The 26510-nt window shown below is 44.7% G+C and overlaps 1 protein-coding gene across 4 annotated transcripts in view; it reads right to left on the bottom strand.

The window, feature by feature from the left end:
* Positions 1 to 26510, bottom strand: part of TMC5 (transmembrane channel like 5) — a 76866-nt gene that overhangs the window by 4400 nt on the left and 45956 nt on the right. For all 4 annotated transcript variants that reach the window (XM_044233122.1, XM_044233123.1, XM_044233120.1 and 1 more), the window contains 11 exons: positions 24587 to 24738; positions 21757 to 21901; positions 20098 to 20253; positions 16844 to 16995; positions 14392 to 14470; positions 13528 to 13625; positions 11594 to 11689; positions 8529 to 8604; positions 8207 to 8340; positions 5799 to 5972; positions 4250 to 4328 (listed from right to left, as the gene is read on the bottom strand). In XM_044233122.1, the coding sequence (XP_044089057.1) occupies positions 4250 to 4328; positions 5799 to 5972; positions 8207 to 8340; positions 8529 to 8604; positions 11594 to 11689; positions 13528 to 13625; positions 14392 to 14470; positions 16844 to 16995; positions 20098 to 20253; positions 21757 to 21901; positions 24587 to 24738 (1341 nt within the window). The remainder of the gene's footprint in view (positions 1 to 4249; positions 4329 to 5798; positions 5973 to 8206; positions 8341 to 8528; positions 8605 to 11593; positions 11690 to 13527; positions 13626 to 14391; positions 14471 to 16843; positions 16996 to 20097; positions 20254 to 21756; positions 21902 to 24586; positions 24739 to 26510) is intronic.

The following is a 26510-nucleotide window of genomic DNA, read 5'->3' as shown; positions in this document are numbered from 1 at the left end:
CTCCCTGAAATGATGCCATCTAAATCGCTCCCCAGTTAACTTGGCACTGCCCTTACAACAGAAGGTTTTAAAATCAAATCCCTCCCCTGTTAAAATCTTCTAAAGACTTGCCCAAAATATTCTACATGCTGTATCACAAAAATACAGGTGATGTTTGTGGGAACAGGCAGGTGAAAGAACATAATTAATCCATGCCCTTTCTTTATACCATATAAAGGACCAACCCAAGTGATCTGAAACCCCAAAGATTCAAGTAGATAGTATGCTGGGGAATCCTGCTTCTTACCCATGTTCTTAGATGTAAGTGTTCATGTCATAATTATGTTGGTATTTAGAAGAAAAGGGAACCAGCCCAGCAGCCATGAGCAACCTTATTCCCAGACTGTGGTCTCTAAATACCATTTCACCAGGACTCCTTGAAAAAATTATTCATGTTCTAGGACACGTAATGAACAAGAAAATCCTGGAACATTTTGTCCTTCCACAGAGCAAGTAACCTATCAGAGACTTCTAGTGTCAGCAGGGGCGCCTGGGTGGCTCAGCTGGTAGTGGTCACCTTTGGCTTGGATCATGATCCTAAGGTCCTGGGATCGAGCCCTGAATGGGGCTTCCTGCTTCTTCCTCTCCCTCTGCAGCTATCCATGCTTGTGCTCTCTCTCTCTCTGTGTCAAGTAAACAAAATGTGTTTAAAAAAAAGAAAGACTTCTGGGGTCATGTCAAAAGAGCCTAGGAGCGAATTCAAAAGGATTTCCATTAGCAAAGGATGAGACTGTTTAAGCACAAATAAATTATTATAATTGAAATATGCCCGGGGCGCTCAGTGGGTTAAAGCCTCTGCCTTCGGCTCAGGTCATGATCTCAGAATCCTGGGATCGAGCCCCACATCGGGCTCTCTGCTCAGCAGGGAGCCTGCTCCCCCCGACCCCACTCTGCCTGCGCCTCTGCCTATTTGTGATCTCTGTCTGTCCAATAAATAAATAAAATCTTAAAAAAAAAAGATGCCCAAGTATACTTAAATCTATGAACCCATAAGGATAATTTTTAAATCCTCACTGGCCACATTTGGAGGTTGCCAGGTGTAGCGAGTTGAACAGTATCTCCCTTTTGAAAAGATATGTCCAAGTTATCCTGGCCCCAGTACCTGTGACTATGGCCTTGTTTGGAAATTAGGTCTTTGTCAATGTAATTAAAGATTCTGAGATGAGGGGCGCCTGGGTGGCTCAGTGGGTTAAAGCCTCTGCCTTCGGCTCAGGTCATGATCCTAGGGTCCTGGGATCAAGCCCCGCATCGGGCTCTCTGCTCAGCGGGGAGCCTGCTTCCCTTCCCCTCTCTCTCTACCTGCCTCTCTGCCTACTTGTGATCTCTGTCTGTCAAATAAATAAATAAAATCTAAAAAAAAAAAAAAAGATTCTGAGATGAGATCCTTCTGGATGAGAATGAACCCTAAATTCAATGATGAGTCCTTTGAAGAGAAGGAAGAAACAGGCACACAGGGAAGAAGAACTTGCAAAGACGGAGGCAGAGAGAGCAGTTAGGAAGCCCTGAGCAAACAAACAGCAGGGTGAGCCAGTGGTCCCCAAAAGAAGCTATGAGAACCATGGAACAGATTCTCTCTCACAGCGTTGGAAGGTACCAAACCTGCTGGCATCTTGATTTTGGACTTCTGGCATCAAGAACTGTGAGGGAATAAATCTGTTATTTTAAGCCACCAAGTTTGTGGTAATTTGCTAAGGCAGGTCCAAGAAACTAATACAGGAGGTTACCAACACATCATTTAAAAACTGGTAAATTGGGGCATCTGGGTGGCTCAGTGGGTTAAAGCCTCTGCCTTCAGCTCAGGTCATGATCCCAGGATCCTGGGATTGAGCCCTGCATCGGGCTCTCTGCTTGGCAGGGAGCCTGCTTCCCTTCCTCTCTTTCTGCCTGTCTCTCTGCCTACTTGTGCTCTCTGTCAAATAAATAAATAAAATCTTTTAAAAACTGGTAAATAAAAGGGGAAAATGCATCTATGTTGCCTTTCCTCTATAAATTGTATTACAATATAGTCAAATAGTTGGTGAGCAAAAATTCCTTTTTTCATAGAGGAATTCTAGCTAATTAATGCAGAAGAATTCCTAGGAGTAGAGTACCACTATTTTGTCATTTCTCACAAAATCAGTAGGTCTTCTAGGCAATATTAATCAAAGCCTGCAAAATCCATCAGGTGAAAGGCAGATGGGGAGCCTTGCAATGGATAGGTCAGGCTAACTAAGCATGGACCCACTGATTGCTTTTAACATCACAAAAATAGACAACTGGACATTTTACACCTCAAGGTGACGCCATAAGCACCTCCAAGAATCATCTCTGAAGTATTCTAGCTAAAACACTGAATCTGAATTTAATCAGGTTTTCAAATCTCACGAGCAAGGTACAGGAAATATAAAGAAAAAAGAAACAATGGTGAACACCACGACAAGGTTGCAAATCAGATATATCCAGAATGTAACAACTACCACAAGACAAATGATCTGGTTTCATCAACAATAAATGGCAAGAGAAGAAAGGAGGTGTGAACAATTATAGATAAAAAGAAACAAGGGGTGCCTGGCTGGCTCAGTTGGTTAAGCAACTGCCTTAGGCTCAGGTCATGATCCCAAGATCCTGGGATCAAGCCCCACATTGGGCTCCCTGCTCCGTGGGGAGTCTACTTCTCCCTCCCCGTCTGCTGCTCTGCCTGCTTGTGTTCTCTCGATCTCTCTGTCAAATAAATAAATAAATATCTAAAAAGGAAAGAAAGAACCAAGAAACATACCAACAAATGCTATCTTTCTCAGATCCTGATCTGAACAACCCTAGTGTAAAAAGACACTTCACAGAGGTGCCTAGATGGCTCCGATGGTTAAGCCTCTGCCTTTGGCTTAGGTCTTGGTTTCTGGTTCTGGGATTGTGCCCCAAGTCGGGCTTCCAGCTCAATGGTGAGTCTGCTTCTCCCTCTCTCTCTGTCTCTCCCACTGTTTGTGCTTTCTCTCTCAAGGAATCAATAAAATCTTTAAAAACAATTTAAAAAGAACACTTCAGAGGACAATCAGGAAAATTTGACTGTTAATTGCAAATGAGATGACAGTAAGGAATTATTACCCTTTCTTTTAGGTGTGATGATTGTATTGTGGTTATATTTTTTAAAAGCCTGTATCTCCATCGGGCTCCCTGCTCAGTGGGGAGCATGCTTTCCCCTCTCTTCTAAGCTTCTTCTCTCTCTCACTATCTCTGTCTCTCTCTCGTAGATAAATAAATAAAATATTTTTTAAAAAAAAAAAGTCTGTTTCTCTTAGACACATATAAGTTTTTACAGATAAAATTATATAAGTTGAGATGTGCTTTAAAATAATCCAGAGAGGGCACCTGGGTAGCTCAGTGGGTTAAAGCCTCTGCCTTCGGCTCACGTCATGATCCCAGGGTCCTGGGATCGAGTCCCACATCCAGCTCTCTGCTTAATGGGGAGCCTGCTTCCTCCTCTCTCTTTCTGCCTCCCTCTTTGCCTACTTGTGATCTCTGTTAGTCAAATAAACAAATAAAATCTTTAATTAAAAAAAAAAATCAGGCGCCTGGGTGGCTCAGTGGGTTAAGCCACTGCCTTCGGCTCAGGTCCTGATCTCAGGGTCCTGGGATCGAGTCCCGCATCAGGCTCTCTGCTCAGCAGGGGGCCTGCTTCCCTTCCCCTCTCTCTGCCTGCCTCTCTGCCTACTGTGATCTCTCTCTGTCAAATAAATAAATAAAATCTTAAAAAAAAAAAAATTATCCAGAGAGGGCAGCTGGGTGGCTCAGTGGGTTAAGCCTCTGTCTCCGGCTCAGGTCATGATCTCAGGGTCCTTGGATCAAGCCCCACATCGGGCTCTCTGCTCGTCAGGGAGCCTGCATCCCCCTCTCTCTCTGCCTGCCTCTCTGCCTACTTGTGATCTCTCTCTCCCTCTGCTGAATAAATAAATAAAATCTTTTAAAAAAATAAATTAACTAAATAAAATAAAATAATCCAGAGATGATGAGCACTGAGTGTTATATGTAATAACAATAAAATAAAATAATCCAGAGATTTATGTGAGGGTTAATAAAATAACAGTATCCAAATGTTGACAGTAGTTGGTACTGAGTGGTGAGCAAATGTGGGTTCAATAAACTATTCTATTCAGAGTATGTCTGGAAATTCCCCTTATAAAATGTAAAAAAATAATAATGGGAGGAGGATAACAGAAGGATTAAGGGAACTTACATTAATAATCTGTTCATGGAGCAGTCTGATCATAATCTTCCTTCCCTCTGTGATCTGCCAGTAAAGGTAGGTGATGATTCTAGAAGAGAAGAAAAGAAAGAATGACAGACACTTTTGCCAATGTTTTGCAGGCCCTAAATTCCAAAAGGATGCAAAGAAATGGAGATATGTGCTTGCAAGTGCATTTTGGCCCTACAGTGTTTCTGAAAAGTTGTATCTGGGTGAGTTACAGGTTAAATACATCAGAGCAATGGCTCTAGGGGTGCCTGGGTGACTCAGTTGGTCAAGCATCTGCCTTTGACTGGGGTCGGTCATGATCTCAGAGTCCTGGGATCAAGCCCTACGTTGGGCTCCCTCTCAGCACAGAGTTTGTTTCCCCTTCTCCCTCTGAGCCTGCCCCACACTGTTTGTGCTCTCTGTCTCAAGTAAATTAAAAAAAAAAAAAAAAAAAAGAGCAACAGTTCTCAACCTGGCTGTACACAGAATCATGAGAGATGGAAAAAAGATTCATTCCACGGACTCTTTTCAGATCAATTAACTGAGCTTCTCTGGGCAGAGGGCCAGATGACAGTATTTTTAGAAATTACACATGATTCTCACGTGTAGCCAGTTTGTGAGTCTGGACATTGCTATTCCAACTTCAATGTGATACAAATTTCCTGGGGAGCTTGTCAAAATGCAGATTCTGGGGCTCTGTAGGTCTGGGGTAGGGCCCAAGATTCTGGATCTCTAATAAGCTACCCAGTGAATTAGAAGTAAGATGCAACAAGGCCCTAAGAAAGCTCAGCATTTTAAAGAGGTCAGTGACAACCTAGTATAGGGAAGGGAGGGCACGACCCGGAGCAAGGACACCCTGGTTCTAGCCCCTGTGTCACTCACAGGCTGTGCAGCCCAGAACCTGTCTCTGTAAGCCAGCCCATCTCTGTCTCATCACTTCCACCTATAAAACTGAGAGGCTGCTCTGTAAGCGCCACCCACTGGTTCCACTAGCCTGTGCTTTTTGAGTTTCGTCTCTCTCGGAGAGGGGTTGCAGTCTCCAACGCCACCAGGACTAGGCTTCTAGATAGAGACAGCTATTAGCCAACCAACTGTTCCCGCAAGAAGGTAACACCAGCCTTGGCAGATCTGTTTTTTCCCAAGAAGTCAGAAATCAATTGTTTTTATCTGCAAATGGAAGAACACTATCCTACCTACTAACAACGCCTGACCCATTTCAATGTAATCAGAATCTCAGAAAGAATCACACACATAATTTTCCCAAGCAGTCTCAAATCCAAATTTTCATTTTGTGTTCATGTTATTTCTTAAGAGGAGGCATAGCAGGCATTGCTTCCTTCATAAAACAGGCAAAAAAAGAAGAAAAAAAAGGAAAACCTAGGACAAGATGATAATAAGTTACTTTTTTAAAAATTCAAGGGCAAAGTCAGGAGCATTCAGAACACTGAGCCACACTGTAGCTCTTTGCTCTCCCAGCAAACCTCCCCCAGACTACCCAGGGCAGAGTTAAGGCTATGTTTCCCCCTCCAGATTCCTCAGATGCTCCACTTACAACACAATGAGGGTGAGGATGAAAAAGAAATGCACACTTCCGATGAGGTTCCGGTAGATCCAAACAACCCACAGGTAGCTGGGCCTTTTACTCAGGGTGTCGATCCAGCCGTAGATGGAGTTAATGAAGAACGGCAGACCTCGGAAGGGGCCACAGTCAGCGGAAGGTTTCAGTCTGGTAAAACGAGGGACGGAAAGACATCTCTAGCACCGGACTTGGGTATAGTTTTTTCTGGAATCAAACTTTCTGGGCTCTGCCCCTGGAAGCAGCAATTCTTGCCTGCTGTACACATACCCTCCTTCCAAACGAAACCCTCTCCCTCGAAGCCTCAGCTAGTATGTTTTATACATGTGACTTGTACTCCAAGGACCTGCTCCCAGACAAGCTTCTCACCAAATCTACTTGTTGCCCATCCAAAGAGGAGACAGTGATATCCTGGTGTGAAGAACTGAACTGGGTGATCAGATTCTTTTTCTGGGGAACTTGAACTAAGAAATATGAAGAGGGGTCCCTGTGATTTGTGGAAGCTGAACCTGAATTGTGAATTGTGAATTATGAATTGTGAAGCTGGAGCTGAATTGTGGCAACAGTGGCCACATGCAGTCAGTTGTTATGAACCAACAGAAACTAGAGGGAAACTAGGAACGGGTTAGAGAGAGAGAGAAAAGGGAGATGCAAAGACATCATTAAACTGAGGAGCCTGCCCTGAAGCCACTTGAGTTCCTTATGGTTCCAGTTCTGCTTACATCCTAAAAGTCAACTCCTCTGTTCTTTCATTTGTTCATTCATTCACTCATTCATTCATTCAATAGAAGTTTACCGCACCTGTACCCGGCATTGTGCTAGATATTAACCCTTGGGGATTCCATAGTAAACAAGACAGATGTGGACTGTGCCCTCTTGGGTTTACATTTTTGTAAGAAAGATGGACAACTAGGGATGCCTGGGTGGCTCAGTCAGTTAAGCATCTGCCTTCAGCTCAGGTCATGATCCCAGGTTCCTGGGATCCAGTTTCCCCCTCTCCCTATGCCCCTACCCCCATTCATGCACTCCCCCTCTCTTTCAAATAAAATCTTTTTTTTTTTTTAATTAAAAAATAGGGGCACCTGGGTGGCTCAGTGGGTTAAGGCTTCTGCCTTCGGCTCAGGTCCCAGGGTCCTGGGATCGAGCCCCGCATCGGGCTCTTTTGCCCAGCAGGGAGCCTGCTTCCCTTCCTCTCTCTCTGCCTCTCTGCCTACTTGTGATCTCTGTCTGCCAAATAAATAAATAAAATCTTTAAAAAAATAAAATAAAATAAAATCTTTTTCAAAAATTAAAAAATAAACTATGAAAAAAAAGAAAGATGAACAACTAATGGGTAATGATTAAACAAAGGTTCAAATTAAGGCATTTCTGACCATGAACAATGAATGAAGAAAGGAAACTGCCTGAGAGAGAAGAGGTGGAACTGACACAGATAAGCAGGGTCAGGAGGGTCACCTCTTGAAGATGACTTCTGAGTCAAGAAACAGAGGGTGGACAGAAGGCCACCAAGCAAAGGGAGTAGGGAGAACACCTCAAACAGAGGACTCCACCCTGTGTCAGGAGAGGCTCACAGGGTCCCAGGCAAGGAGCAAGAGCCACGAGGATGAAGGAAAGTGGAGCCAAAGTGGGTTGAGGTCAGAGAGTTAGGAGGGAACCAGCTCAAGCAGGGCATTTCGGTTCACTTGGCTGAAGTCCTGTCCCTGTTCTGGGAAGCGGCTGTACTTGGAGAAGTGAGGAAGCCAAGTCACCTGCTGGGTGGTGACCAAACCAAGATCTCCTCCTTCCCTTGGTTGTTGTGTCTGCTGATTTCCAAGGGAACTTGGGCTAAACAATGTATCAAGCTTATTAAGCATGTCTTCTCACTCTGATGTTTTGACATTCAGGGTCTTACTGACCCTGGAGAGACAGCCCTTGGTCCAGAACCCTTATCCCACCCTCCACCTCCTCTGTCAGGCTTTCACACTCAGGGTCACTACCCCTGTGCCCTGATCACCCCAGGCCCAGGTACCAGACAACTCCAGTCAGCCCCTATACTTCAAAGCCCACTGAAATTGTTCCAACTAGCCAATCCTAAACCTGCCTACCCTGCCTCGACCTTTCCTTCCCATGGAAACCACCATAAAGGCTCTTGCTCACATTTTCTCTTCACTCCCTCTGCAACCTGACCAACCCTGAGGCTTCCACACGTGGCCCCCCCCACGGTGTGGTATTCCCACCCCCCACCACCACTTCTACTGCGGTCTGAGAATAACAAATCACCTTTTCAACAGCATTCACGTTCTGATCTGCTGGCCTCACCATACCTTAATCATAATAAAGCCAATATATTAAAACCTTCACCCACCCCATCTCTAAGACCTCACCACAAGGCTCCTATCTCCTACCTCCAGATGGTGATGGCCAGGGTGCACAGGACCCCGGTGAAGGATGGGAAAAAGAGCAAGAAGATGAAGAACGTCATCATCTGTGAGGCTCGCCAAGCTTTGCTTGGAGGCTGGAAATTCATCATCAGGCTGATCTGGAGAGAGAGAAACAGCCAGCTCCCATCTGCGGCCAGAGAAGCAGGCCAGAGGGACCCCACCTGGGCACTGGCTTCCTGATGCCCTGTTCAGCACCAACCCCTACCATCCCCAATGCAATTTCAACCAGCACAGTGTCACATGGGACTGAAAGAGGCTAATTGATTCCAACTTCAGACTGACTCACATTTTTGACGTAAAACATGATGAAAAGAGTAATCATTTGGATAAAGGGCAGCAGAGGGCAGAAGAAGGTTCCAATCCTATGAGGGAAAAACAGTGTCAGAGGTCAGGGGGAGACACAGAGAGTGGGGAGTATGGGGAGATACGGGGGTTTGAAGGGAAGGGAAAGAGGGGGTTAAGGGCTGAACTGTGTTTCTCCAAAATGCGTATGTTGGAGTCCCAACTCCCAGTACCTCGGAATGTGTTATATTTGGAAATAGGGTCTTTAAAGGAGTAATTAAGGTAAAATGAGGTCACTAGGGTGGGCCCTAATGCAATCTGCCTAGTGTCCTTAAAAGAAGAGATTAGGACACAGATACACCCAGAGGAACTATGTGAGATCACTTCGAGAAGGTGCCCTCTACAGGCCAAGGACGGAGGTCTTAGAAGAAACCAACCCTATGAACACCTTGATCTTGGACCTCCAGCCTCCAGAATCTTGTTGCTTAAGCCACCCCTTCTGTGGTACTTCGTTTATGGCAGTCCTAACAAAAGGGGGAGACTGCTCTGTCACTGCAAACCAGGAAAACCCCCACCTTATCCAGGATCCTCACTTGTTCTCCTCCCAGCTTTGGGAAAGAGATTTTGCAGAAAGCAGCACCCACATACCACTAAATGGCCTTCAGCAAGCCCTAACCTAGATGTCCCAAACGCGGGACTTGTCCCTCTCCTCCCTTCATGGCATTTAAGCCAGTCTGAGGTCCTGCAGGGACAGTCATTAGATTGCACTGAATGGGGTGCCTGGGTGGCTCAGTCAGTTGAGTGACTGCCTTCGGCTCAGTTCATTATCCTGGAGTCCAAGGACTGAGTCCCACATCCGGCTCCCTGCTCAGCAGGGAGTATACTTTTCCCTCTGACCTCTCCCCTCTCATGCTCCTTCTCTCTCATTCTTTCTCTCTCACATAAATAAATAAAATAAAATAAATTTTAAAAATCTTTAAACTGCACTGAGTTACATATGAGAAAGGCATTCCCCCTCAATTCTCCCTAATGTTCCTAAGTGCCAAGAGAAGAAAATCATGCTCTGTTGGCCCTAACACTTGCCCACATCCCTTTTTTTTCCCTGAAAGAAAAGGGGAGGCAGGAGGATTTAAACTAAGAGCCTTTGCAGATAGCAACACCTAGCTAGAATTTAATAGCTGTGTTGTCTTGGTCTTATTTTATTTTTTTAAAGTGACTGACACTTTTCTTTAAGCAATCTCTGCACCAGAAATGGGGCTCAAACTCATGACCCTGAGATCAAGAGTTGGAGGCTCTACCAACTGAGCCAGACAGGTGCCCTGGTTTGATTCACTTTTCAAGTTACTTGAAGTTTCTCTCAAATGACACTAGTTTTCCATTTATGGTTGAAAAATAAAGATGCCTTGAACAATGTAAGTAGGGGCTCCTGGGTGGCTCAGTCGGTTAAGCATTTGCCTTCAGCTCAGGTCCTAGGATCCCAGGATCCTGGGATCGAGCCCCACACCGGTTCCCTGCTCAGTGGGCAGTCTGCTTCTCTGTCTCCTGCTCCCCCTGCTTGTGCTCCCTCTCTCGCCGTCAAATAAACATACACCAAAAAATCAGCTGGTGTGCAAAAGCCTGAAGTTTGGGAAACACCTCATCTCACCTCACCTCTATCATCATCCCTAACATACACTCCCTTTCTGTGGTCTTCTTGTTTTAGAAAGAAAGAGAGAAAGGGAGGGGCAGAGAGCGAATGCCAAGCAGGCTCCACAGCCAGCACGGAGCAGATGAGGGCTCAATCTCACAGCCCTGAGATCATGCCCTGAGCTGAAACCAAGAGCCAGATGGCCTACCAACTGAGCCACCCAGGCACCTTTCCATTATCTTCTTTTATTTTAATTATTTAAATTCAGTTAGCCAACGTATAGTACATCATTAGTTTTTGATGTAATGTTCAATGATTCATTAGTTGCATAGAACACCCAGTGCTCATCAGTTCACATGCCCTCCTTAATGCCCACCACCCACTTACCCCTTTCCTCCACCCCTCTCCTTTCCACAACCCTCTGTTTGTTTTCCGGAATTTACAGTCTCTCATGGTTTGTCTCCCTCTCTGATTTCTTCCCATTCCGTTTTCCCTCCCTTCCCTATAATCCTCCATGCTATTCCTTATATTCCACGTATTAGTGAAACCATATGATAATTGTTTTTCTCTGATTAGCTGATTTATGAACATCCTTTATTAAAAAAATCTAAGAGTGGGGGCGCCTGGGTGGCTCAGTGGGTTGACCGCTGCCTTTGGCTCAGGTCATGATCTCAGGGTCCTGGGATCGCGCCCCGCATTGGGCTCTCTGCTCAGCGGGGAGCCTGCTTCCTCCTCTCTCTCTGCCTGCCTCTCTGCCTACTTGTGACCTCTCTCTGTCAAATAAATAAAATCTTTAAAAAAAAAAAAATCTAAGAGTGACCCTATGGGCCATAAGGCCCAGCAATTCCAATTCTGGGTATATACCCAAAAGAACTGAAAGCAGGGTCTCAAAAAGACATTTGCATATCCATAATCATAGCAGCGTTATTCAGGGCAACCAAGAGGTAGAAGCAATCCAAAAGGCCATCCATGGATGGATGGATAAACGAAATGTGGTGTATCCATACAATGGGATATTACTCACTCTTACAAAGGAAAGAAGTGCTCTGTCAGCTACTATATGTAGAACCCAAAGAACACATGGGAGTCACAAAAAGATAAACTCTGCATGATTCCACTGACATAAAGTATCTAGAGTAGTCAGACTCATAGAGACAGAAAATAGAGCGCTGGCTGCAAGGGGCTGGGGAAGGGGGAGCTGGGGAGATTTGTTTCATGGGTAGGGAGTTTCACCTTTGCAAGATGAAGAGAGTTCTGGAGATCGGTTGTACAGCTATGCAAATAGACACGGCTCAAATGTACATTTAGAAATGGTTAAGATGCCATCACATGATGCATTTTCCTAACATGGTTTTTAGAAAGTGCTCATAAGGGTAACAATAGCCAAAATATCCCCACTTACAAAATATTTCTGAGTTGGTCTGAAGATTTTCAAAACTTACCACACCAGAGTTTGTGCATAGATCAGTTCCAGGACATTCCTGGCAATGTCGAACTCTTGTAAGCCAGAACTTGTGATAAATTGCATCCCAATGAGTCTGTGAAAAAAAACATCTGAGTTTAGTACCCAAATCATCAATTCTCTCCTACAAAAGATTCCCCACAATCAACAAAGCAGAGGCTAACCAGTTTGGAATCAAGTCGTAAGTTCCCTTAAAAATGTTTGAAAGGGGGGCGCCTGGGTGGCTCAGTGGGTTAAAGCCTCTGCCTTCGCCTTAGCTCATGATCCCGGGGCCCTGGGATGGAGCCCTGCCAGTTGGCTCTCTGTCGGCAGGGAGCCTGCCTATCCCCCTCCCCCGCCCTGCTCTCTCTGCCTGCTTCTCTGCCTACTTGTGATTTCTGTCTGTCAAAAAAATAAATAAAATCTTAAAAAAAAATGTTTGAAAGGTTCCAAGTATAAGCATATTTTCAAAGAAATAATTGAAGGACTTGAGGGAAAATGGAATTAATACAATGCATTTGAATACAGGTACCGCTGAAGTGGTATAAAACAATTTTAGAGGGGTGCCTGGGTAGCTCAGGTTAAGCATCTGACTCTTTGGTTTCAGCTCATGTAATAATCTCAGGGTTGGGGAATCCTGGTGGCTCAGTTGTTAAGTGTCTGCCTTTTGCTGAGGTCATGATCTCGGGATCCTGGGATAAAGCCGTGTATTAGGCTCCCTGTTCCTCTTTTTCCCACTCCCGCTGTTTGCCTTCCCTCTCTCACTGCGTCTCTGTCAAATAAATAAAATCATAAATATTAAGTAAATAAATAAAATTCCCATTGAAAAAACAAAACAAAACAAAACAAAAAAACCTCCTCACCTTTACATCCAGACTCTGGACACAAGCTATAATAAAAGTGAGGTTGGGCAGACTGAGTGAGGAGACTGGGCATGTAAGCTACCCCCTGAGGAAAGAATCTTTACGTCATGCCATCTTATCATGTGGGCAGCTCAAAGAAACTTGTACGTGTCTATAAGGAATGAGATGCTCAGCATATTATTAACAAATAAATGAATAAATCAATAAAAGAGGACTACACATGGGCCAATGAGAAGACTGCCTCAATTCTGTATACCTGGTTTCTAAAATAACAATTAGCACATTAATCAAATCCAACTAAATGAGTCATGACATAAGTCTAGATGTACTGTCAGGGAGAGATGCCACAGCAGAGTCTTAAGATGAATTAGAGCAAACACCACAATGATTTGCAGTGTGACCCTATTTCTGTCTTTGAAATCACACAATACGTACACACACACACACACACACACACACATACACAAAGCAGTATGCACATAGAAAAATCTGGAAGGATATATACTAGAATGAAAATTATCTATAGCGGAAAGTTCTCAAATGACTTTCAGTTTCTGTGTTTTGTTTCTAGCCTTTTTTTTTTTTTTTTCCCCAAGAGAAGGTTGTAAAGGGCTAGCTGAACCAAATGAATCTGAACAACAGGGCTGTCAGGTAAAACTGAAATATCAGTTAATTCAGAAGAAAGCAGTATCCCAAAGAACCAAAGGCAGACTTTTAATAGTACACAATAAAAAGTACACAAGGGACACCTATGTACTAAGTATATAAGCATAAAAGATAACCATCCTTGGGCGCCTGGGTGGCTCAGTGGGTTAAGCCGCTGCCTTCGGCTCAGGTCATGATCTCAGGGTCCTGAGATCGAGGCCCGCATCGGGCTCTCTGTTCAGCAGGGAGCCTGCTTCCTCCTCTCTCTCTGCCTGCCTCTCTGCCTGCTTGTGATCTCTCTCTGTCAAATAAATAAATAAAATCTTTAAAAAAAAAAAAAAAAGATAACCATCCTTCCTGCTCAGCCAAGACAACGGCTTTGGTTCCAACATCAGGTATTAATTACTCAAGGCTGACAAATATTTACCTCCTCAAGAACTCGCCCAGGAAGGAATCAGCTAAAGAGAACACAAAATCCATCAGAAGGAGTCGGTAGATTTCCTGGCCAATGAGGGTTTCCCAACACTGAAAGGCAAACAAGAGTCAGGAGATGGAAAGGGGCTGTTGCTTCCTGCTCAACTCCCATCTGTTCCTGGCATTCTGCACTCATTAGGACATGACATTCATTAGGACTAGGTCAGTTTGACGGAGACCTTGCATACCCAGAAAAGCAGACCCACTCTGGGCACAGATGCAACATTAATTTGCTGAGTTTGTTTTCAAGGGTGTTTATTCCCTGTCTGTGCCCCTTCTCCCATTAATTCTGGCCCCACCCTACGTGTGCCCCAAACTTTCCCTTCTCACTATCTCTCCTCTTAGAACTTTTCATCCCTGTCCTATGCTCTCTGGATCCCATTTTTCAGCAAGGGAGAGCAGAAGGCATCAATGGCAATAAGGCCTTCACCCTTTTTATTAACCTTAAGAAAATCCATTAATATCTGCTTGACTAAGAAAGTGGCCTAGGAGTTTAGCAGGCTAGCCCAAGTTGGAAGTCTAACTTATTCAGTTCATGGAACTGGTGGTCAATTATTTCTGCAGGAAGTCAGTTCTATGAGCTGATGGACTGGGACCTTTTAGATTTGGCCAAACAAAGAGAGGGTGGTTTTCAGTGCACAGCCCAAGGATGGATGGATGGATGGATGGGTAAATGGCCAGATGAATGGAAGTATAATATGATATCTACTCTAAGATCATGAATAGAAATTCTGAGAAACCAGAGAAACTCACTTCCTCCCTGGTGGTCAAGGGGTTAAGAAACCAAACTCAAGGCAGAACAGCGTAGAAATCTCACCTCTTCACCAGCCTGGGCCACAATGTTGAGCCAATAGTAACAAAGAATTCCAATGATTGATATTTTCAGAAATATGTTTCTAAATAACAGAAGAGAAAACAACTACCATTACCTTCCATGACAGTCATTAGAACTGTTTGCCGATATTTCCCTTTGGTCCCTTGGTAGGACTGAAATTTCTGCTCCCCTCTGGTTTGAGTGGGGCCATAGGGCTAGTTCTGGCAAATGAGTTGTGAGCAGAAGTGATATGTGTCCCTTTGTGTCACTTCAAGGCTGGAGCAATTAAATGCCAGTGAGATTCTAGAGCTCACTGTCTTCCCTCTGGAATGGCCATCAGCAGTATTTGAGATGCTTCCTGCTCTCAGTCTGGATCCCTGCATGAAGGACATGACCAAAACCCCCTCCCATCTACAATATACTACAATATACAATATAGTATGAGCAAGAAATAAATCTTTGTGTTCTAAGCCACTGAGACTGAGTAAAGCGGGGATGTTTGTTACTGCAGCATAACCTAATTCGTATCAACTGACCTAACCTCTTTTGGTGCATCTCCAAACTATCTGACTTCACTTCTCACTGATTGTATTAACAGTAAACGTACATACTATTCACTGGGTGCTGACCATAGACCGTACACTGTGTTAAGAACTTTACTGAACCACCTTAATCTTTACAACTTAATACTTACAACTTTATAACTCTTAATCCTTACAATCGTATCATCATGCAGATAGTATTTTATGTCTATCTTACTGATGAAGAAACTGAAGCTTAGAGGTGAAACAATTTGTCCAAGGTCACACAGTTTGCAAGGGGTTGAAAATGAGGACCATCTGCTCTAACAGCCTGAGCTCTTAAACCCAGTCACTTTGCCTTAAGTCAACACCTGCTAGTTTTTATAGGGCTTCAGCACTGGTGTGCCAAGAACTGTGTGCCACTAGACCAGTGGTTCTCAAAGTGTGTCCTCCAACCCAGTAGTATCGGACTTATCTGCAAACTTGCTAGAAAGGCAAATTTTCAGGCCCCACCCCAGAGCTACAGAATCAGAAACTCTGGGGATGGGGCCAGGCAATCCCTTCAGGTAATTCTAGTGTGTGCTGAGGGTTGGGAACCACAGTGTTAGACAGTAAGTTCTATGAAGGAAGGGAACTGGCTCTGTCTTTTTCAATGCAAGATACCTGATTTCTTGCCCATACCTCGCTTGCAGCAGACGCTCCGTATATCTGGATTAATGCATTAGTGTACCTTTATTGCAGGGTAGTTGCACACTGAAGTGGAAGACACACTTTTCTAAGCTGAGGAAAGCTCATCTTAGATCGAAAAGAATTGTCTATTTCTGAGCTTTCCCATTCTCTCTTCATGTAGAGAAGATTTTGAATATTTTGAGTATTTTGTGAAGTGGTACAAATGGCTGATGTCTATGAAAAGACAATTAACCTCTTTAGGGACCAGGAAAAACACAAATAGCAAAGTGATTGGTTCAAAATGGCCCACTGAGGGGCGCCTGGGTGGCTCGGTGGGTTAAAGCCTCTGCCTTCAGATCAGGTCATGATCTCAAGAGTCCTGGGATCAAGCCCTGCACATAGGGCTCTCTGCTCAGCAGGGAGCCTGCCTCCCCCTCTCTCTCTGCCTGCCTCTCTGCCTACTTGTAATCTCTGTCTGTCAAATAAGTAAATATAATCTTTAAAAAACAACAAAAACAAAATAAAACAAAAACAAAATGGCCCGCTGAGCACAAAGGTCTACCACCCTCCCTCCAAATTCTCCAAATGAGGTTGGCGAGCTGATTAGGAGTCAGATCTCAGATTCCGTGGAAGGCAAGGGCTCTCGAATTGATCAGTAAAGAAATTCAATTTGCCTTGTACAGACCTATTATTATAAATACCCATAACCAGGAACTGCTCAGGGAACTAGCCAGAAGAAGGAATAAGGACAAAACCTGGGGAATTTTATGCTTTGTTTATTGAAACCCCGGGGTCACCTCTAGCACAAAAAGGCACACACTCCCAGACAATGATTTGCCAAAAGCAGCCCCTCTGCCTCCATATGGGTGTGTGAATTACAAAAATGGCCCTTTTCCTCCCAGCCAAGGCAATGGCTACCAAGGCTCACAGTTTGACTAATGGGAACACTGGATAAATTTCAGTCCCCACGCAACTCCTCAGCCAGGAACCTTTTTTGTAGTCAACAACATACACATCTGTACATCTCATAACTGAGACCTATGTTAATTCTCAGGCTGATCGCAATTGGGGGAAAGATAAGTCCTAACTTTGAACAAAAGGCAGATGGACTTCACTGTATTTTCTGAGCGCTTTTTGGATTTTCTGGCTACAAAACACTTTATTCTTGGACTTCTTTCTGAAAACAGCACTTTGGTACTTGAACCTAACCCTACCTGCCCTCCATGGAACTGGAGGCCGGTGTTGGACAAGGCAGGCACACCTACCGGATCAGGAGGGTATAGACTTCATGCCGTGGCATCTCATACCGCTCCACCAGCCTGAACAGGGAGTAGAGACGTGGCACAGCCAGACTGATGCAAGACACAAGGAAAGGCAGTAATAGCACTGCCCCGGGGTTCCTGTGGCTCTTCAGGAACTGTAGAGGACAGAGGGAAAGAATTGAGATGCCAAGTGTGCACTGAACTCCTGTCGGCCTCCCACAGAAGGCTGTCCACAATGGGGAAAACCCAGGAGTAGCTTCTCTGGGATTAGCTATCAAGGTACCCATTCTTGAGCACCTACCCTGAGCCAAGCATCACCCACATGACTGCCTGTAATCCTCCGGACAGCCAAGCAGGTGGGTATGAATAGACTTATCTGATGGGCAAACTGAGGTCAGAGTGGCAAAAATGCTTGCCCGGGGTCACTCACTACCGAGTGGAAGATTTGAACCAGGTCGATGTGTCTTAGAGGCCTGAATGCTAACGGCCATTCTATGATTTTACTATCCTCGGCAAGAGGTCTGGGGCGACAAGAAGGTGTGCCCTGGCCATTGGAGCAAAACCTTAGATCTGGTGAAGCTACAGCACGTGGGTATCGATCACTGTAGAATTTTTCCTCCCCTCTCCTGTGCGGCCTTGTTCTTTTTCACCAGTCTTCGCTATCATTGGGTGCTGAAAGGGGTGGCCTCTGCCAGACCATGCCATACCTTTGTATGAGGTCAAGAGAGGCACCCCTTCCTTCATGTGGATGCAACACCCTGGTATTTGGCTAAGGGTGGGGTCTCGGGAGCCCCTCAGCCAGGTATCCTTGGAGTAAGGGATCCCTGTGGATTTTTCTTTTGTCTCCCCCAACCCTTTCCCCACCCCCACACTCGACCCTGCCTCCCTTTACCTCTGGATGGTTTTGGAAGCCCCACCTTCCCTTTGGCAATATTTTTATAACCAGGGTAAGATAGATTCAAATGTTGCCCCCTCCCCATGCTTATGAGCTTCAAGATCTGGGGCCAGAAGCATAGCTTCTCTGAGCCCCTTTTCCCTCTCTGTATAATGAAGAGATTATAATGGAACCCATAGAGTCATTTCAAGAATTAAGTAAGACCAGGGGCACCTGGGTGGCTCACTCAGTGAAGTGTCTGACTCTTGATATTGGTTCAGGTCATGATCCCAGGGTCCTGGGATCAAGCCTTGCATCGGGTTCCATGCTCAGTGGGGAGTCTGCTTAAGATTCTCTCCCTCTGTGGGCGCCTGGGTGGCTCAGTGGTTTAAAGCCTCTGCCTTCAGCTCAAGTCATGATCTCAGGGTCCTGGGATCGAGTCCCACATCCGGCTTTCTGCTCAGCAGGGAGTCTGCTTCCTCCTCTCTCTGCCTTCCTCTCTGCCTACTTCTGATCTGTCTCTATCAAAGGAATAAATAAAATCTTTAAAAAAAAAAAAAGATTATCTCCCTCTGCCTGTCCCCCAGCACTCTCTGCCTCTCAAATAAATAAATAAATAAGAAGAATTAAACAAGACCAAATAGGGCAAGGTCTGGCCCCTAAACAACACAGGTAGGGCATCATTCACTCATTCACAGGAAACTATACTTGCCAATGAATATGATCCCTGCCTGGCACAGAGCAGACATTCAAACAACTCCACTTCTGCCTCCTCACCCCATTACCTGTCCTCCTTCACTTCAGGTGGGCGTAGAGAAAAGCTTCCAGGTGAAGAAGAAACTCAGTAGTCTTCTTTATGCCTACAGCTACCTGGTCACATCCTAAGTAGGGCATTGCTAAGGCCTTAAGCACTGAGACTTAATTTCCCCTCTTTCAGGGCATACCTTAGTATGGTTGATGGCAAACCCTTAGATTTATATAATTCCACATCCATTTTCTTGCTGGCTTCTCCTTTACTTATTCACCCATTTGGCTGAGCATCTACTATGTATGAGGTATTGGGCCTAGAGCCCCACTACCACCTTTTGAAGACAGATGTATAAACAGGTTTTTTCAATACTACACATGAGAAGGGCACAGGGATAGGAATACCCAACTCGGTCTAGTGAGGGTGGTGGTGGTGAGGAAATGACTGTGCTGAGGTCTAGAGGAGGAGGAGTTTGCCAGATAAGGGAATTAGGGGAGATGGGGTGGAGAATGAACTGCATGTCCCATCTCGAGATAAGGAAAGGCATGATGTGTTCAGGGAACTGTGTTCAGTTCAGCACTGAGGTATGTAGGATATGGGTAGTTGTGGGGTGTTGAGACTGGAGATATGGGCAGGGTCAGATCATATAAGATCTGTCAATTGTGCCATGGAGGATAGATTTTATACTGAGGGCAACAGGAAGCCATTAAAGAAAGTGACATAATCACACCTACCTGTATCACAATTCTAAAAGTCAGTAAACTGGCTACAAAGAGCCCCTTTTCCAGGGGATCTGAAAGTCAAAACCTACAGAAAAACAGTACTTCGCTCAGCTCTCCCAGCTAATTAGTAGTCTCCAAGTTCATATCATTAGGAAATAAAGAAAAAAGCAAACATCTTTCATCACCCACAGTACTGGACACTAAGTAGACTCTTCATCTAACTCTTCTCTGGTCCTGATCACACACCCAGAAAGCCACGTACATCATTCCTGTTTTTGCAAGTGAGGAATACAGGGCTCAGAAATGTTAACTCATTCACAAAAGTCCATCAGATCACAATACTTCCTGAGTATCTTCTCAGTGCCAGGGGCAGTGGGAGGCATTATTTTTATTAGCGACCCCAAATACAGGACGCCTGGGCGGCTTGGTTAAGCCACGGCCTTCAGCTCAGGCCATGATCCCAGGGTTCTGGGATCGAGTCCTGCATCAGGCTCCTTGCTCAGTGGGGAGCCTGCTTCTCTTGCTGCCTCTGCCTGCCTCTCTGCCTGCTTGTGTGTACTCTCTCTCTATATATGGCAAATAAATAAAATCTTAAAAAAAAAAAAAGAAAGAAAGAAAGAAACCCCAAATACCAGGTCTGTGGTCCAAGTGCCCATCTCTCCACTAGCCCAGAGCTTCTAGCTCAGAGGTGTGCACACACATCACCTGGGGCCAGGTAAAGATGGATTCTGGGTCCATGGGCCAAGGAGGGACCCAAGATTCTGCAATTTTTCATAAGCTTCCAGCTGACATCAATGCTGCTGGCCACAGAGTCTGGTGTGAGCCGCAGCTCTCTCCTGCTCTCCCCTCCAGCACCCCATCCCTTCACCTGGTTCTGTGCTCTGGACTTTGGGGCTTCTGCTCCTGTGGTTACCTCTGAGTTGTTCTCAGCCAGGTAGTAAACAGCGACGCAGCAGGCAACCGCCACTCCAGTAGACACAACCCAGGCCGCCAGGTGAGCAGAGAAGCGGATCAGCTGCTGATTGAGCGTTAACTTGACATTCTCCTGACGGATTTCGGACAGGTTTTCCTACAAGCACAACAAAGTCAAGTGGGCCCACAGACCCTCTCCACTGTTAGCAAAGACTCTCCGGGTGAATCTTTGGTACTCTGAGACACAAACCCACCCCGGATCCACAGAGAAAGGGGAAAGTTCATGTTGGACATGGACTAGGACAGACTCATGGGAAAATCTCAAATGGACCAAGAATCCCCATCAGGGTGTCAAACACTTTTCAGGAACAGAAGGGACCAACAGATCAGGACCGTGCTCTTGAGAAAAGCTCTTTCAAGTCATGAAACTCTTTTTTGAAAAATAAGGCTGGGTATTTATACCAAGGAAGTTAGCATTTTCAAACCTCTTATCAAAGCCCTTGCTTATAAATTCTGCTTGCTCTTTTTTTTTTTCCTATTTCACCCATTTCCACCACTAAGCCACCACCCGCCCCCCCCCACCCCCTGTCCTGGCAACCACCAGTTTGTTCTCTGTATTTAAGAGTCTGTGTTTGGGGGGTGACTGGGTGGATCAGTCATTAAGCATCTGCCTTTGGCTCAGGTCATGATCCCAGGGTCCTGGGATCGAGCCCCGCATCAGGCTCCCTGCTCAGCAGGAAGCCTGGTTCTCCCTCTCCCACCCACCCTGCTTGTGTTCCCTCTCTCCATCTCTGTCAAATAAATAAATAAATAAATCTTTTTTTTTTTTTTTTGAAGTCCGTGTTCGGGTTTTTTGTTTATGGGTTTTCTCTCCCTCTTTCTTTTTAATAAATATTTTTCTACAGACCAGAATTTCTCAATCTCAGCATCAGAGAAATTCTCAGCTGTTATTCTATGTTGTGACAACTCTCCTGTATATTGCAGGATGTTTAGCAACATCCTGGCCTCCACCCATAGACACCAGTAGCACCCTCCTCCTCACTGTGACAATCAAAAAAGTCTCCAGATAGTGTCACATGTCCCCTGAGGGGCAAAACTGTCCTGAGTTGAAAACCACTGGAAAAAAAAAATGTTAAACTTGGAACTGTGAGGTCAAGAAGCATTTACATTTAACATTTTGGTATAAATCCCTCTGCTGCCCCCTAAGAAGCTCATACCAGCTACACAGCTACTATAGCATGTGAAAAGTTCATTCCCTAAACCATTACCAGCACTGGGCATTATGAATTTTTTTTAAAGATTTTATTTATTTATTTGACAGAGAGAGAGAGAAAGCAAGAGAGGGAATGCAAGCAGGGAGAGTGGGAGAAGGAGAAGCAGGCTCCCCGCCAAGCAAGAAGCCTGATGCAGGGCTTGATCCCAGGACTTCAGGATCATGACCTGAGCCGAAGGAAGACACTCAACCACTGAACCACCCAGGCACCCCAGCATTATGAATATTTTTAGGCATTTTTGGTTCTGTTTATTTTTCTTTTTCTTTTTCTTTTTTGCCATGCTCAGGAACCAGAAAAAAAAAATCATTATTACTTTAAGAAAAGTTACAGACATACTGAAGGAAGTTGGCCATGAGGAGGTGTTATGTAAAGCAAGCATGCCTTACCCTGATTTCAGTGCTAAGATTCTTCTGTTTCAGCTTGACAGCTCTTTCGTGAGTGACGGTGAAGTCCCAGCAGAAAATCAGTTTAGCAATCCCTCTGGAGTAAATGTGGGGGTTGATGAAGTTGTTCCGGAAATACCTGGCCATGCTGGGCAAGGCAGAAACGAAAATATTCAAAGCTATTGAAGCAGACACTGGGGATGCAGGAATTAAACAAAAGAAAAGTCTGAAAAACAATCTGAGGGTTTTGAAGGGGCAGGGGGTGGGAGGTCGGGGTACCAGGTGGTGGGTATTATAGAGGGCATGGATTGCATGGAGCACTGAGTGTGCTGAAAAAATAATGAATATTGTTATGCTGAAAATAAATAAAAAATAAATTAAAAAAAAAAGAAAGTCTGATCATTAACAGCAAAAGGCAACATGGAAGAGCTAGCAGCAGGTTCTACTGGGACAGTAAGATCACAGACATAATGGTTGAGAGTGCTGGCTTTAAGATCTGACAAGCCTGGCTGACTATCCTGGATGGCGACTTGGGGGATCTTTGTTCTTTCAACTGCTATGAGCCTCAGTTTCCACATCTATATAATGGGAATAATAATAGGACCCATTCACAGAGCTTTGTATGAGTTTCTGCTTGCTGCTGCACCGAAGTGCCCCAAACTTAGTGGCTTAAAACAACACACACGTATTCTCTTATTAGAAGTCAAAAGTCAGGGCGCCTGGGTGGCTCAGTGGGTTAAGCCGCTGCCTTCGGCTCAGGTCATGATCTCAGGGTCCTGGGATCGAGTCCCACATCGGGCTCTCTGCTCAGCAGGGAGCCTGCTTCCTCCTCTCTCTCTCTCTGCCTGCCTCTCTGCCTACTTGTGATCTCTGTCAAATAAATAAATAAAATCTTTAAAAAAAGAAGTCAAAAGTCAGAAGATGGTGGGACACCTGGGTGGCTCAGTTGGTTGGGCAGCTGCCTTCGGCTCAGATCATGATCCCAGCGTGCTGGGATCGAGTCCCACATGGGGCTCCTTGCTCGGCAGGGAGCCTGCTTCTCCCTCTGCCTCTGCCTGCCATTCTGTCTGCCTGTGCTCGCACTCTCTCTGATAAATAAATAAAATCTTAAAAAAAAGAAAGTCAGAAGATGGTTCTAAACTCAAGGTGTCGGCAGAGCTGTGTTCCTTATGGATGCTTTGGTGGAAAATCTGTTCCTCTGACTTTTCCTGCTTCTAGAGGCTGCCTGCATTCCTTGGCTTATGGTCCCTCTCAACTTCAAAGCCAAGAGAGCAGTATCTTTCATCCTCTCTGACCTTGACCCTTCTGCCTCCCACTTATAAGACCCTTATGATTAAGTCGCCCATCTTAACATCCTTAATTTAGTCACATCTGCAAAGACCCCTCTGCCAGGTAAGGTACCATATTCACAGCTTCTGGGGATTAGGACCTGACCTCTTTGGGAGGCAGAAGGGCACTGTTCAGCCCACCATGAGCTGCAATGCAGTGTTTAGAACAGTGAGCTCTTTATAAAAGCAAATGCTATTATCACAGTGATGACAGCAGGATTCAGTGACATCAGCCCAGGAAGCACTTAGCACTGAGCCTGACATGTAAAAAATGCTGAGTAAAATGACACTACCTCTCCAAAATTTGCCACTGACTTAACAGCAGCTTAAGAAACATTTCCTAGGGGCACCTGGGAGGCTCAGTGGGTTAAGCCGCTGCCTTCGGCTCAGGTCATGATCTCAGGGTCCTGGGATCGAGTCCCACATCGGGCTCTCTGCTCTGCAGGGAGCCTGCTTCCTCCTCTCCCTCTCTCTGCCTGCCTCTCTGTCTGCTTGTGATCTCTGTCTGTCAGGTAAATAAATAAAATCTTAAAAAAAAAGAAAGAAACATTTCCTAGTTTGAATAAAACAGAAAAAAATGAAATCTCATTCTTTGAGTTGGAGTGCTGGCAGTGAGGTTGTTATGGGCTGAACTGTATACCCTAAAAGTTCTTATGTTAAAGTCCTAACCCCCAGTACCCCAGAAACAATGGTATTTGGAAATCAGGTCTTTACAGAGGTAATTTTATTAAAATGAGGTTATCACGGTGGGCCCTCGTCCAATATGATTGGTGTCCTTATAGGAAGAGGAGATTAAGACTCAGACATTCATTGAGGAAAGACTGTGTGAAGTCACAGTGAGAAGGCAGCTGTCCATATGCCAAGGACGGAGGCCTCAGAAGAAACCAACTCGCCAACACCTTGACCTTAGACTTCTAGACTCCAGAACTTGAGAAACACATTTCTGTGTTTAAGCCACCCAGCCTGTGCATGATGGTTATGGAAGACAGGGGCTGAACATCTGTACCGCCTCTCTGACAGCTGTCAAAGGGACAACTGTCCCTCCATACCCTTCCTTCTTGCCATATAACTAGTTGGGTCACTGCATCCTGATTTTCAGATTGACCAATTTCTTTGAAAGCACACAAAAACCTCCCTCCTTTACCTAAACTTATAGTCTATGTTTTAAAACAGGAACAATTGGGGTGCCTTGGTGGCTCAGTCAGTTAAGCCTTTGCCTTTGGCTTAGGTCATGATCTCAGGGTCCTGGGATCAAGCCCCACATCGGGCTCTCTGCTTGGCGGGGAGCCTGTTTCCCCTTTCTGTCTGCCTCTCTGCCTACTTGTGCTCTCTCTGTCAAATAAATAAATAAAATATTTTAAAACAAATAAATAAAACAAGAATGATCAGACAGCAACAGGAAGTCAAAATTGCAGAGAAACTGTATCCTGGGTAACTTTGAGTCTCTTGAATTTTACCTAAATCTAAACCAAGCTTAGAATCAAGAAACACAGACGCTCTTATACCTGAATAGCAAACTGAAAAAACAGACGATCAAACATGCTCCGATTGTGAAGAGATAGGCCAGCTGCATGTTGTAGGATGCCCCACCATTCCCGTGCCGGATCGTAGAATTGGTGTAAAAGCCATAGTACATCACTGTGTTTCTAAAATAACCCTGGAAGGGATAATAAACCCTTGGTCAGGTGGGTCAACCGAAAAAACAATGACTACGGTCAGTCAGTCAGCACAGTGCCTCTCTCCCATTTGCAAGAAACTTGCATCAGTCAGTTTAGACATTTTGTTTGCAGGGAAAGGGCACCCAAGGCTTCTGAGAATGCAGACATTTCATCACAAGGCTCTTTGGGCTGGAAAGGACTCTCAAACCCTCCTTACAATGGAGGGACCGAGCTGTCACCACTTGAAACGGTGATCAAGCAAAGCATGATGAAAAAGGAAAGCCAGCCATTAGCGGCCTCTGTCATCTGTTAAGTATTACGGTCAAACATGTTCAATAGGAAGGGAATTAAGCCATTAGGTCTAAATTTCAGTTTACAGGAAATAAGGGACCAGAGGAACAAAGCAAGGAGTCCACAGGAAACAAGTCTGCATGACAACTGGCCCGGTTTCTGCAACAAGTCAATGTAACCAAGTCAACGTAACCTTGCTCCCTCTTCCTCTGCTCCTCCCCCCACTTCTCTCTCTCTCAAGAAAAAAGGGGGCTGTGTCTGGAGAGATCATTCTAGATTAATTGAGAATTCAGAGAAAACGGCAAGTGAATGCAAAGTATAGACCTTAACTAGATCCTGGTCTGAAAGACCAGGCTAGGACAGATGTTTTGGGCGCAGCTGGGAAAAATCTGAATATAGTTTGGATTTTAGATAATAACAACTATTAATTTTGCTAGGGGTAAGGACTGCAGAAAGTATCTTTATTTTTCAGAGATGCATGTGGAAGAAATTTGAAGTAAAATGTCTTGATGTCTGTAATTTACTATAAAATGCTTCTAAAACCTAGTAAGATAAAACAATATGAAAAAATACTAACAATTTTAAAACCTAGGCAGTGAGTACATGAATGTTTACTTACTACTCTTTATTTTCCTTTATGTTTGAAATTTTTCATAATAAAATGTTTCATACATACAAATGTAAAAAATATATATTGGGGCACGTGAGTGACTCAGTCGGTTAACTGTCTGACTCTGAGCTCAGCAGAGGTCTTGAGTCTCGGGGTTGTGAGTTTGCCCTCTGTGTTGGACTCCACGTCCATATATACACATGTGCACATCATAATGAGGAGGAAAATGAAAATGAAATGTATACAATAATTCCACTTTAATGAATTTATCCCAAGGAAAAAATTTTAACAGAAAAAGAAATTAAAAAGATAAATGGAAGAAATTTAAAAAGTAAACTTCAACATTCTACTTCAAGAGTCAGAAAATTTTTTCTGTAAAGAGCTAGAGAGGGGGGCGCCTGGGTGGCTCAGAGGGTTAAGCCTCTGCCTTTGGCTCAGGTCATGATCTCAGGGCCCTGGGATCGAGCCCCACATCAGGCTCTCTGCTCAGCAGGGAAGCTGCTTCCCTCTCTCTCTGTGCCTGCCTCTCTGCCTCCTTGTGATCCCTCTCTCTGTCGAATAAATAAATAAAATCTTAAAAAAAAAAAAAGAGCTAGAGAGTAAACCTCTTTGGCTTGGCAGCTACGGTAATAACTCCACTTGGCCACCATAGTAGGAAGGCATTGCTGACACATAAAGGGATGTGGCCATGTTCTAGAGGAACTTTATTTATGGGCACAAATTTGAATTTCATGTATAATTTCCGTGTTTCACAAAGTGTTATCCTTGTTTTGATTTTTTTTTCAACCATTTAAAAATGTAGAAACAGGTGGCAGGCCAGTTGGCCCCCAGATATAATTTGTTGATCCCTGGTCTACAGAACACCAATAG

Source organism: Neovison vison, chromosome 14 (genome assembly GCF_020171115.1).
Source record: "Neovison vison isolate M4711 chromosome 14, ASM_NN_V1, whole genome shotgun sequence".
In the NCBI taxonomy this organism is placed as follows: Eukaryota; Metazoa; Chordata; class Mammalia; order Carnivora; family Mustelidae; genus Neogale; species Neogale vison.
The sequence above is the reverse complement of the archived record's forward strand: the minus strand, read 5'-3'. Positions and strand labels throughout refer to the sequence as shown.